Source organism: Canis lupus, chromosome 9 (assembly GCF_003254725.2).
Source record: "Canis lupus dingo isolate Sandy chromosome 9, ASM325472v2, whole genome shotgun sequence".
Lineage (NCBI taxonomy): Eukaryota > Metazoa > Chordata > Mammalia > Carnivora > Canidae > Canis > Canis lupus.
Window position 1 is genome coordinate 38,306,013 of NC_064251.1, and position 12,269 is coordinate 38,318,281.

The 12,269-nt window shown below is 38.6% G+C and overlaps 2 protein-coding genes across 18 annotated transcripts in view; one reads left to right on the forward strand and one right to left on the reverse strand.

The window, feature by feature from the left end:
- ACACA (acetyl-CoA carboxylase alpha) overlaps window positions 1-12,269 on the reverse strand; it is a 284,222-nt gene that overhangs the window by 209,970 nt on the left and 61,983 nt on the right. For all 17 annotated transcript variants that reach the window (XM_025439931.3, XM_049114191.1, XM_049114189.1 and 14 more), the window contains one exon: window positions 9,702-9,954. In XM_025439931.3, coding sequence (XP_025295716.1) covers window positions 9,702-9,954 — 253 coding nt within the window. The remainder of the gene's footprint in view (window positions 1-9,701; window positions 9,955-12,269) is intronic.
- C9H17orf78 (chromosome 9 C17orf78 homolog) overlaps window positions 7,385-12,269 on the forward strand; it is a 47,957-nt gene continuing 43,072 nt past the window's right edge. Inside the window, exon 1 of the transcript XR_007413020.1 lies at window positions 7,385-7,522. The gene's annotated coding sequence lies outside the window, so the exon portion shown is untranslated. The remainder of the gene's footprint in view (window positions 7,523-12,269) is intronic.

The window sequence follows — 12,269 nt, forward strand, 5'->3', positions numbered from 1 at the left end:
CAAGAACAATGGCAGTGGCAATGCAAAGAAGGGAATGGATTCAAGAATTACTGGGGTAGGGGAACCTGGGTGGTTCAATCGGTTAAGCATCTACCTTTGGCTCAGGTCACGATCCCAAAGTCCTGGGATCAAACCCCATATTGGGCTCCCTGCTTGGCGGGAGTTTGCTTCTCCCTCTCCCTCTGCCTCTGCCCCTCCTTCCTACTTGTTCTTTCCCACTCTCAAATAAATAAAATCTTAAAAAAAAAAAAAGCATACCTAATTAGGTGTGAGGGGTGGAGGAAAGGGGAATCTCACATAATAACCAGATTTCTGACTTGGGAGACCAGAGAAATTAATTAAGGCAGTACTATTAATTAAGGTAGATCACAAGACAGGATGCAGCCTAAGAGAAGAGGGCTACAGCCTGGAAGCTTTGCAGAAAATCAACAATTAAGGGGCATCTGAAAAAAGCCAAGCCTATTCAAGCACCTGAGAAGGAAGGGTCAGAGGGAGAATTGAGAGACACTTAATAAAACATGAGTAGTTTCAAGAATGAGTGAAATGTCAACACTGTCAAATTCTGCCCATGAGGAGGTCACTGGTGAGTTTTCTATGTGTAGTTTCAAAGAAGTGGTAGAAGCAGAAGACAACCACAATAGGGTAAGAAGGAAATGGAACTACCAGGTGACAGTAGCAGACTGAGCATTCATGTATTACTGTTCTCTGCCAAATATCACACAAAAATGACAATAAAAAAAAGAGGCATAAAGATGTAAGAACAAAGAAAATCAAAGAGAAGTCCCTAACAGGTAACACTTGTCAAAAAATTACAGAAAACAAAAAAAATTAAAATTAAAAAAAATAATAATAAAAAAAAAATTACAGAAAACAGAAAATGGATGGTCAAGAAGTAACTGCCTCAGAGACCAAAGAGCCTATTGTAGGGAAAGCCACTTAGAAACAAGCATGTGGGCAGCCCAGGTGGCTCAGTGGTTTAGCGCCGCCTTCTGCCTGGGGTGTAATCCTGGAGACCCAGGATCGAGTTCCACATTGGGCACCCTGCGTGGAGCCTGCTTCTCCCTCTGCCTGTGTCTCCGCCTCTCTCTCTCTCTGAATAAATAAGTAAACAAAATCGTAAAAAAAAAAAAAGGAAAGAAACAAGCATGATTCCATTCTAACACTATGGACAAACTCAGGAATTAAAATCGTCCAGTAGATCTCTCTTAGAAAGGGTGGAGACACAGCTGAAAACCAAATAAAATCTGTAGTTTACCTAAAAGTATTATATCCATGTTAACTACTTCATTTTAATAAATACAGGTTTGCTAGATAAAATACGGGATGCTCATTTAATTTTTGCATTTCAGGGAAACAATTTTTTATGGAAGTAGGTCTAATGCAGTATTTGTAGTATTTAATTTTTTATACAAATAATTATTTGTTGTTTATCTGAAATTCAAAATTAACTGGGCAATCAAAATTAACTTTTTATTTGCTATATCTGACAACTCCAGATAAATGTACTATGGTTATGGAAAATATTAATAGGGGAAGGTGAGTGAAGGATACACAGGAACTCTGTACTGTCTTTTTAACTCTTCTGTAAATTTAAAATGATTTCAAAATAAAAAGCTAAAAAAGATGCTTATAAAGATTGTTAATGACGTGAGAAAAAGCTGTTATATGAAAAAAAGCATATAACAGAGCTGTCTATTCATTAGGATATCGCTTATTATGTTTTTCTTAGAAATCACCCAAATTACTACTCCTAAGAGCTTCTTGTGTGTCTATCCCAATTATTTTATTTTTGTAAGATTTTATTTATTTATTCATGAGAGACACACAGATCGAGAGAGGCAGAGACACGGGCAGAGGGAGAAGCAGGCTCCATGCAGGGAGCCCAATGTGGGACTCAATCCGGGACTCCAGGATCACGCCCTGGGCTAAAGGCAGGCGCTTCACCGCTGAGCCATGCAGGCATCCTTTTATGTATGTGTTTTTTAATGAAATGTATCCTTATGGGGTAAAAATCACCAAAAAGAAACATCAGAATTTTTTTTAAAAGATTTTATTTATTCATGAGAGACACACAGAGAGAGGCAGAGACATAGGCAGAGGGAGAAGCAGGATTCCCTGCTGGGAGACTGATGCAGAACTAGATTCCAGGACCCCGGGATCACGATCTGAGCCAAAGGCAGACGCTCAACCATGAGCCACCCGGGTGCCTCAAAACATCAAATATTAATAGCAATTATTGCTAGACAATCATATTCTGAATTGTTTCTATTTCTTCGTGCTTTTTGTATTTCAAACTTTTCTAGAATAAGCATATATCTAATAATTTTAAGTTTTAAGTAGTAAATGTAAACTTCATTTGCAACTTTATGTTCACAGGAAGAAAGGAGGAGGAAAATGTATGCATTGCACTAGAGGAATAAAAATAATAAACATTGTCAAATGGCTGTCCTAAGCCCTACTTACCATATTCATAATTTCATTTCTATAATTAGCTAAGTTTATAGAAAAACTCTGGAGATTATAATACACAGACTGCTCCTATTTTCTGAATGGAAAGAGTGGGTGGGAAATAGAGCGAACTACTGCCTTCAGAGAGTACCAAGTTACCAATCTCATAATGACCTTCTCTGTCTACTCACTTCTGAGGCACCATGGCAACCGGAACCTCAGAATATCAAGGAAGGAGCATTGAGAGTAAAGGGTTTGGAAAGCTGCTGGGGGAAGGGAGAAAGCTCAGGGAAGCTGAATGAGAAATGTGAAGAAAGCCAAAACATAAGAACATTCTCACAGGCCCATCTACAAGCAAAGCCATAATATAAACCCAAAACTAGAGCCAGTTTCCTTATTTCCCATGTTAAAGCTTGGAGACAGATGAGAAATTTCCAGCCCCCTCAATAATGGTTATTCTCAACATCCGAATTATAATATTGATAGTATATGTGTACTGTAATTAAAGCCTTTCAGGGTGCCTCAGTTAAGTGTCTGCCTTCTGCTCGCTCAAGTCATGATCCCAGGGTCCTGGGATACAGTCCCCGGTTGGGCTCCCTGATCAATGGAGAGCCTGCTTCTGCTTCTCCCTCTCCCTCTGCCTCTGCCTGCTGCTCCTCCTGCTTGTGTGCTTTTTGTCAAATAAATAAATATAATCTTTTAAAAAATAAAATCCTTTCAAATCTAAAGTTGCAAGTTTTAAATCCTAATATGCAAAAGACTTAAAAAGGTTTTTCCAGTCAAAAAATTTTACTTCCCAAGAGAACTCCTCCATAATAAATAATATCATGTTACATAGTATGGCACATTTTACTGTGCCAAAAGCTTTTGCAGGTAAGTATTTAACTTCACCTCCATTAGATTTTAAATTTTTTTAAAAGATTTTATTTATTTATTTTTTCATAGAGACACACACACAGAGAGAGAGAGAGGCAGAGACACAGGCAGAGAGAGAAGCAGGCTCCATGCAGGAAGCCTGACATGGGACTTGATCCCGGGTCCCCGGGATCATACCCGGGGCTGCAGGTGGAGCCAAACCACTGCGCCACCGGGGCTGCCCTCATTATTAGATTTAAACAAAATCACTTCATACTCAGGAGTTTAAAGTGACAGACTAAAAAGAGAGTTTTTTTCCAGGTCAAATAAAAACATACACAGGATCGTGCCCTGGGCTGAAGGCGGTGCTAAACCGCTGAGCCACCTGGGCTGCCCTCTAATGCTTTATTAAAGAAGCGTTAAAAAAAACCCTGAAAACAGGGCAGCCTGGTGGCTCAGCGGTTTAGCGCCGCCTTCAGCCCAGGGTGTGATCCTGGAGACCCTAAATCGAGTCCCACATGTCAGGCTCCCTGCATGGAGCTTGCTTCTCCCTCTGTCTGTGGCTTTACCTCTCTCTCTCTCTCTCTCTCTGTCTCTCTCATGAATAAATAAATAAATAATCTTTAAAAAAGAAAACCCTGAAAACAAAATATAAGAAGGCAAAAATAAAGCCTTGTATATCCCCCAACCAGAGATTACTCCTGTTAATACCACTGTATAGTCTTCTGGATCCTTATCTATGTGTGTGTGTGTGTGTGTGTGTGTGTGTGTGTAGATATATATATATATATATATACATGCATTTCTTTCCACTGAACTGAGATCATCCTGTATACATGGTTTCATAATCTGTGTTTTTTTGTCAAGTATTCCCACTTTCTTTCTTTCTTTTTCTTTTCTTTTTTTTTAATTCATCAGAGACACAGAGAGAGAGGGGCAGAGACACAGGGAGAGGGAGAAGCAGGCTCCATGCAGAGAACCCGACATGGGTGGCTCAGTCGGTTAAACATCTGCTTTCAGCTCAGGTCATGATCCCAGGGTCCTGGGATTGAACCCGGAGTCTGGTTTCCTGCTCAGCAGGGATCCTGCTTCTGCCTCTCCCCCCTGCTTATGTTTTTTTCTCTCTCTCAAATAAATAAATAAAATCTTAAAAAAAAAAAAAAAAGGAAAATAAGATAGGATGTAGTAGCAATAGATCAGCTTTACCTCACTATCTTTGTCCCCTAAATTTCCAAAATTCCCTCTTGACCCAATGGGAACAAAAGCTGAAAGCCACTCACAGATCCTCTCAGAACTTCACCTCATTGCTATTTCTCCTAGATGAAGGTCCGTACAGCTCTATGATATGTATTTTAAGTGCCAGTATAATTAAATGAGTAGTGTTCTATTCAGTTTCAGGTATACAATACAGTGATTCAATAACTCTATTAATTATGCAGTGCTCGTCACAGTTAAGTGTACTCTTCTCTTAATTCCCTTCACCTATTTCATCAATCCCCCCATCCATCTCCTTCTTTGTGTTTTTTTTAAAGTATATGACCAGGGGGTGCCTGGCTAGGCTCAGATAGTTAAGCATCCAACTGTTGATCTCAGCTCAGGTCTTGATCTCGAGGTCATAAGTCCATGTTGAACATGAAGCCTACTTCTAGGATCATCTAGGAGATGATCCCCAACTCAGTATATTACCCGTATTTCATAACTGGTATCATTGGACAAACTTTACAGATTATTTCTTTTTTTTTTTTTCAGATTATTTCTAATTACAAAATAGCTTTAAAACTCAATACTTAGATTTTTCTGAAGTCAATAACACTTCATAGGCAATCGCATATATGGATTGTAAATTTTCTGAAATGTTGATACAGTACTTTTCTTTCTAGACCAGAAAAAAGATAGTAATGTAACTCACCTCAAGGAGCCTTTCCTGAGTGAACTTAATCTCTTCCTCCTACCAAAGAAGCAACTGCTATCTTTAACCCATCTATAGAGCATCATATGATGGATTTATGTATACAAAAATAACAGGAATTACAGATTGTTCTCAAATGAAATCATCATTAACATCCTTGCTAAGTATAAAATGTTGGCTATTTGATACTTTAGCCATTTATTTTAAGAAGCTTAAGGGAAAACTGAGATAGGGTTTCAAATACTATAACATGAATTATAGGATAAAGAAGGTTTAAAGATATCACACTACCCTAAGAGAGACCCAACTATGAGGCTCACCTGTTTCCAACTGGATTTCAAACAGAATTCAGTATACTAGTTGACAAAACTGATTACAGTCTTTGTTTGGTTGATAGCATGATTATGGAGTGATCTGGATTTACCCTGCATTGTAAATATTCAGAACAATCTGACTTCAAGTGGCATCCCACAAGGAACAGATGTCATTATTCATGCAACCAGATAGCTCTATTATATCCTACAAAATCATGCTTAAGTTCTCAAAATGAAGATGCCTATAGTCTTCAATGGTCTTTCTTCTCAAATATTCAATTAAATATTAATAATGAGGTTCAGAAATCTATCAGCCTAGCTGACATATCAATCCCTTGCTGATCTTATCTAAAAGTAAAAAGTAAATGGGCACCTGGGTGGCTCAGTGGTTGAGCGTCTGCCTTTGGCTTAGGTCATGATCCCGAGATTCTGGGATCAAGCTCTGCATCAGGCTCACCGAGGTAGCCTGCTTCTCCTTCTGCTTGTGTCTCTGCCTCTCTCTCTGTGTGTCTCTCATGAATAAATAAATAAAATCCTTAAATTAATTAATAGCAAGCCAAAGCACAGGTGTCTACAATGAGGCTTATATAGTTCCACAATACTTTTTTTAGGATATTATTTTCAAATGTTTGGGTTGTAAAGCTTAGATTGATTTTATTTTTAAGTTATCTCTACACCCAACATGGGGCTTGAACTCACAACTCCAAGCTCAAGAGTTGCATGCTCCACTGACTGAGCCAGGCAGATACCCCTCGGACATAAAGCGATGCTCCTTCAGTGATGCTCTAGAAAATTTGTGATACAAGTCATCTCCATCTCTGGAACAGTCTATTTTCTATTCCTGCCTACCCATCATGACCATTAGGCTTTTCATTTAGTATAAAAAAACCAAGCCCTAAACTTGAGAGGCCCACTCTCATTCTATACCATGGCAGTCACATTACTTGGTTTTAGATGACCTTTAGTAATCACCTCTTAGAAATGCAGCTGCCCCTTTAATCTATATTGCCTATAAAAGATTAGATCGTTCATTCAGGAAGCTAATCCTAAATTCACCTAGTCTCTAACTCTGGGCTCAAAGAGTGAAAAAAGGGTTTCTGAACCACTATCTTCATTTTCATAGATGAAGAAAATGAGTCCAAAGAGGTAATTTTTATGAATTCTGTGGTCACATTATCTAATTGGTGGCAGGTGCAAGAACAAAGTTCTCTCTAATATCAAGCAAATTTGACTCAATTTAAATTAACCCCAAGGATACCATATCCACAAAAGACTTAGAAATGGATCAATGGAAAACATGTGTTCTATTTTGAAACATTAAATAGCTAAGAAGCAAGTGGGAACTCCTCAGACTGCTGATCACACTTCAATCCATGGCTCTTCCACAAGCTATGGGCATGAGTTTTCCAACAGAAGCGCTTGCAAAAATATTCTCAGGCACTCATACCACTGACCACACAGTCTTTGCAATAAGAGCCATCGATTTTGGGAATAACTTGGCAACTACAAGCTGCCTTGCAAATCACTGGCTAGTTTCCTATAATGGTGTTTATATCATCATTGCTAAACTTGCAATTTCCTAATCCAACAAATGGACAGTCTGTTTCACACAGTCTCAAATTGGACAAATTTCTCAAGGTGCTGCTGTGTGGCTTTAAGAATTTAGATTTAACCCGGTCTTTCCCAACAGGAGCATTACAACAGTTTGAGGACAATTCTTGGCTATGTGAGATTATCTAGTACATTGAAGAAGGTTTAGAATCATTGGTCCTCTGTCCCTTAAATGCAAGTGTACAGTAGTAGTCCTCCCTTATCTGTGGTCTCATGTTCCAAGGTTTCCATTACCCACAGTCAACAGCCATCTGGAAGCAGATGATCCTTCTCCTAACACATCATGAGAAGGTCAATAGTAGCCTAAAGCTATGTCACAATGCCTACATCATTCACCTCACTTCATCTCATCATGTAGGCATTTTATCCTCACATCATCACAAGGGTGAGTTTGGTATATGATTTTTGAGAGAGAAAACTACATTCACATAACTTTTATTATAACATATTATTATAACTATTCTATTTTATTATTAGTTATTACTGTTAATACTTTACCATGCCTAATTTATAAATTTAAAAAAAATTTTAAGATTTTATTTATTTATGAAAGACACAGAGAGAGAGGCAGAGACATAGACAGAGAGAGAAGCAGGCTCCCTTCCAGGAGACTGATGCGGGATTTGATCCTGGAATCCTGCGATCACGCTGTGAGCCGAAGGCAAATGCTTAACTGCTGAGCCACCATGGCATCCCTATAAATTAAACTTTAACATAGGTTATGTATGTATAGGAAAAAACATAGTATATAGAGGTTCGGTACTATCTGCAGTTTCAGGCATCCACTGAGGGTCCTGGAATATATCCCCTCTAGTCCCACCAGTCACCACCCCCACACATTTACAAATGACCTTGAAGGGTTAAGATATCACCACCAGTATTAGCCTTCAGGTCAACCATTAAGTGAGCTATAAAGTTCTAAAAAATGTTTATATAAAGACTTGACCCCTTTTATCTGCCACAAAATACTGCCCTCTATTCCTCTTTTTAAAAGCCCAGAGATTAGATAAAATCCTTTGTTCATTGATTTCTGAAAACCAACTTTGTCTGAACTAGCTATATAATTAAGACACTTATTGTCAGGGAAGTAGAGTAGGAAAGTTACTGAAATGGAATCAGGGCACTTGATTCTGAATTCCAGTCTTCCAGCTATTCACCCTTAGGCAAGTTATTTCCCCTCTTTAGGCTTCAGTTCTCTCATCTACTTAAATAAAAGGCATTAGACTACATTATCTCTCTGGTTCACTGCAGGTCTAGGAATTTGTGACATAAAACATAATTAACTGGCTTAACTCTTTTCTTTTGACCTCTACATAGCTAAATGGGGGTGACCATCAACACTTACTACCCTATGTTTCAGAAGCAAGAACCCCAAAGTCCCAGGAGAGTCACATTTAGCCAGACGCAGAATGGGATTTTACTATACAGTCTACATCTTGAGTATATAAAAAGGAGCTTAATTAATGATCCATTAATAATAGAAGTACCAAGATAATAACAGCAATAGCCACTCTAACTAATGTTTATCTCTGCTAGACCTATCATCTCAAACCTGGCTGTACATTAGAATCACACGGATAGTTTAAAAGAAAAATGCCCCAGCTCCAAACCAAGCCAATTATCAAATGAATCAGAATCTCTGAAGATGAGTCTCATTTCTTAAGGCTCCATCAAGTGATTCTGATGTACAGTGAAAACCAAAAACCACTAATCCACACCCTGTAATCCAAGAAATGCGGAGCAAATGACCAAAGGTTAGTATATCACATACTAGTCGTATAATCAAACATCAATAAATAAGAATAATCTAGTGTTGCTATTTACTGACATTCTAGATTACATATAAAGAATTCTATTTCTAGAGAAAAAGGAGAGGTCTATAACAACCTTTTATTCCTGCCACAGGTTGTTATTGAGGACTGACACTGCCAGAAATAGATTATACCTTTCTGACATAGTAAAGCAGTTCAAAGAAAGATTACTATAAATTTGCGCAACCCTGCAAAAGTCTTATCAATCATTAAGATAGTTACAACATGAAAGTAATACAGAAAACAAAATTCCTCAACCTAATTCTCACTGACTAGATGTCACTAAGAGACCTAGTATGTAGAAAGAACAGGACAAAGTTGAGAGGAATATTTAGGAAAAGATACTTTGAAAACTACACTTCATGCCAAATATATCATTTCTCATTTATTCACCAAAGTTTCAAGTCCAGTGATGCAGGAAAAAGTGGAACAATCTTTTTTTTTTTTTTTTAAGATTTTATTTATTTATTCATGAGAGACAGAGAGAGAGAGAGAGAGAGAGAGAGAGAGAGAGAGAGAGGCAGAGACACAGGCAGAGGGAGAAGCAGGCTCCATGCAGGGAGCCTGATGTGGGACTGGATCCAGGGTCTCCAGGATCACACCCTGGGCTGCAGGCGGCGCTAAACCGCTGTGCCACTGGGGCTGCCCAAAGTGGAACAATCTTGGCTAAAATTATTTTTGCTCTTTCCAGAACAAAATCAATGAAACCAATAGGTCATGTTAAATAAGTAAAACATTAAATTTCTGTCTTACCTCATGTGTAAGGCCAAGCCGTCCTGTAGGCTGGAGATCCCCAAGTCAGAAAGTGTATCTGAGCCAACAGAAGCTGGTGATAGAGAGCCCTCCTTCTCCTCCAGGAGATCCAGCTTCACCAGGTTGCTAATTTCATCCTCTGAGTTATCTTCAGACACAGAACCAATTATGAATCGGGAGTGCTGGTTCAGCTCCAGAGGTTTGGCCAAGGGGGATGGTTCATCCATTATTCTTTCAAAATGAGCTCTCAAAGCTATGAAGAAAATAGTGAGAAAACCAGATTATGGATAATAATCTGTATCAGAGGATAGTCACAGATTACACCTAATATACTACAGCTGGCATGTGGAAGCAACATAGTTTGACAACTAGTTTCTTTGATTATTCTATTTCAGGGCCTCCGTTTTCTACAAGGGAAGAAAATCTAGATCATGATAACTATGCCTAAAAAATTAAATTAGCTCCCTCTTCCTCAAAGAAATCTCCTTCAAAAAACTATAAGCCATTCCCAATCTCTATCAATTTGATAACGTCCAAGAGATAATTATGAATAATGGAGAAATCTTTGCAGTAGGTGAAAGCTGCTCATAATATTGTTACTTCAGTTGTCAGTACTGAGGAGAATGAGAGAAAAGATTTGGGGAGCATTGTGGTCATTTCAAACAAGGTATTTAGAGTAAAGTGCATAACTATCACCTCCTTCCAACACTATACTGTGAGAGGCTCTGAATTTTACATAAGTTATTTTTGTATAAGTATATACACATAAAATATATGGACTGTGATACCTTAATACACACACACACACACACACACACACACAGTCTGCTTTAAAGTAAACTCCAGATGGGTATTTTTTTTTAAGATTCTATTTATTTATTCTTGAGAGAGACAGAGAGAGGCAGAGACACAGGCAGCGGGAGAAGCAGGCTCTATGCAGGGAGCCTGATGTGGGTCTTGATCCCAGGTCTCCAGGATCATGCCCTGGGCTGAAGGCGACGCTAAACCACTGAGCCATCCAGGCTGCCCCAGATGGGTATTTTTTAATTAGAAAAAGAAATCTTTACTTGTCCTCATGAGTTTTTTCAATTACAATTGTTAAAAAATTCACCCCAAAATGTCTACTTTTGGCTCTAATGTGCTGACATTGATAGGGAGAAAATGAATCTATCAAATTCAAAATCTATAATTAAAATAAGGGAGAGGGGGATCCCTGGGTGGCGCAGCGGTTTGGTGCCTGCCTTTGGCCCAGGGCGCGATCCTGGAGACCCGGGATCAAGTCCCACGTCGGGCTCCCGGTGCATGGAGCCTGCTTCTCCCTCTGCCTATGTCTCTGCCTCTCTCTCTCTCTCTGTGACTATCATAAATAAATAAAAATTAAAAAAAAAATAAGGGAGAGGTCATCTCAATTAAGTGTAAGTTCTGTAGGTATAGGGCCTTATTAGTCAGAATTAAATATTTCCAACTACTATCAAACTAATTAACAAAGACCAGAACATAGTTCAAAGCCCACAATAACAATAAAAACCAAGGCTAAAAGAAACAATATTTATTCTGTCATTCAAAAAAATCCTATAAAAAAACTTTCAGAACTACATATCAACTCAGAATTGAACTGCTTGCAGCCTAACAATTTTAATTTGGAAAGGAATATTCCCAATCTTGATTTTGAGGTGCTCTAAGAGATGGTATATCAATAGGTAAAAAAAATTTATTGATAAATTATGTTGTAGACTACTTTGAAGTGTAAGAGTAGGTAGAGAGCAATATTCTTTGGCATAAGATAACAAAACATCAAGATTTTAAAATGTTTGGAAATCATCATTAAACATGTTAAAATGACATGTGCACCATTATTCTTGTGTGATTTGTGAATCAGAGCTTACTCATTTACAAAGACAAAATAAAATAGTATTTGTAAACGATATATCAGTGGTTCTCAAAAAGTGTAGTTTCAGAGCAGCAGCAGCAGCAGCAGCAGCAACAGCAGCACTGGGGTACCTTTTAAAAGATTCTTGGGCCCTACCACAGAGCAATTAACTGTATCAGAATCTACAGGTTGGGGCCCAGTAATGTATATTTTAACAAGTCCTAAAATTTGAAAACCATTCTGCTAGAAGAATAAAACTAACAAATTGCCAGGAATGCTAAAAAAAAAAAAGTTACTTGTAGATATTTCCTAAGAGTGAGTTAGAGATTACTTAAGTTAACTTATTTTAAAAACTAGAATCAGGGGATCCCTGGGTGGCGCAGCGGTTTGGCGCCTGCCTTTGACCCAGGGCGCGATCCTGGAGACCCGGGATCGAATCCCACGTCAGGCTCCCGGTGCATGGAGCCTGCTTCTCCCTCTGCCTGTGTCTCTGCCTCTCTCTCTCTCTCTCTCTCTATCATAAATAAATAAAAATTAAAAAAAAAAAAAAAAACTAGAATCAGGAGATACCTAGATGGCTCAGTTGGTTAAGTGTCTGTCTTTGGCTAAGGTCATGATCCCAGTGTCCTCAGATAAAGATCCGCATTGGGCTACCTGCTTAGTGCTCCCCCCTGCTTGTACTCTCTAGCTCTCTCTCT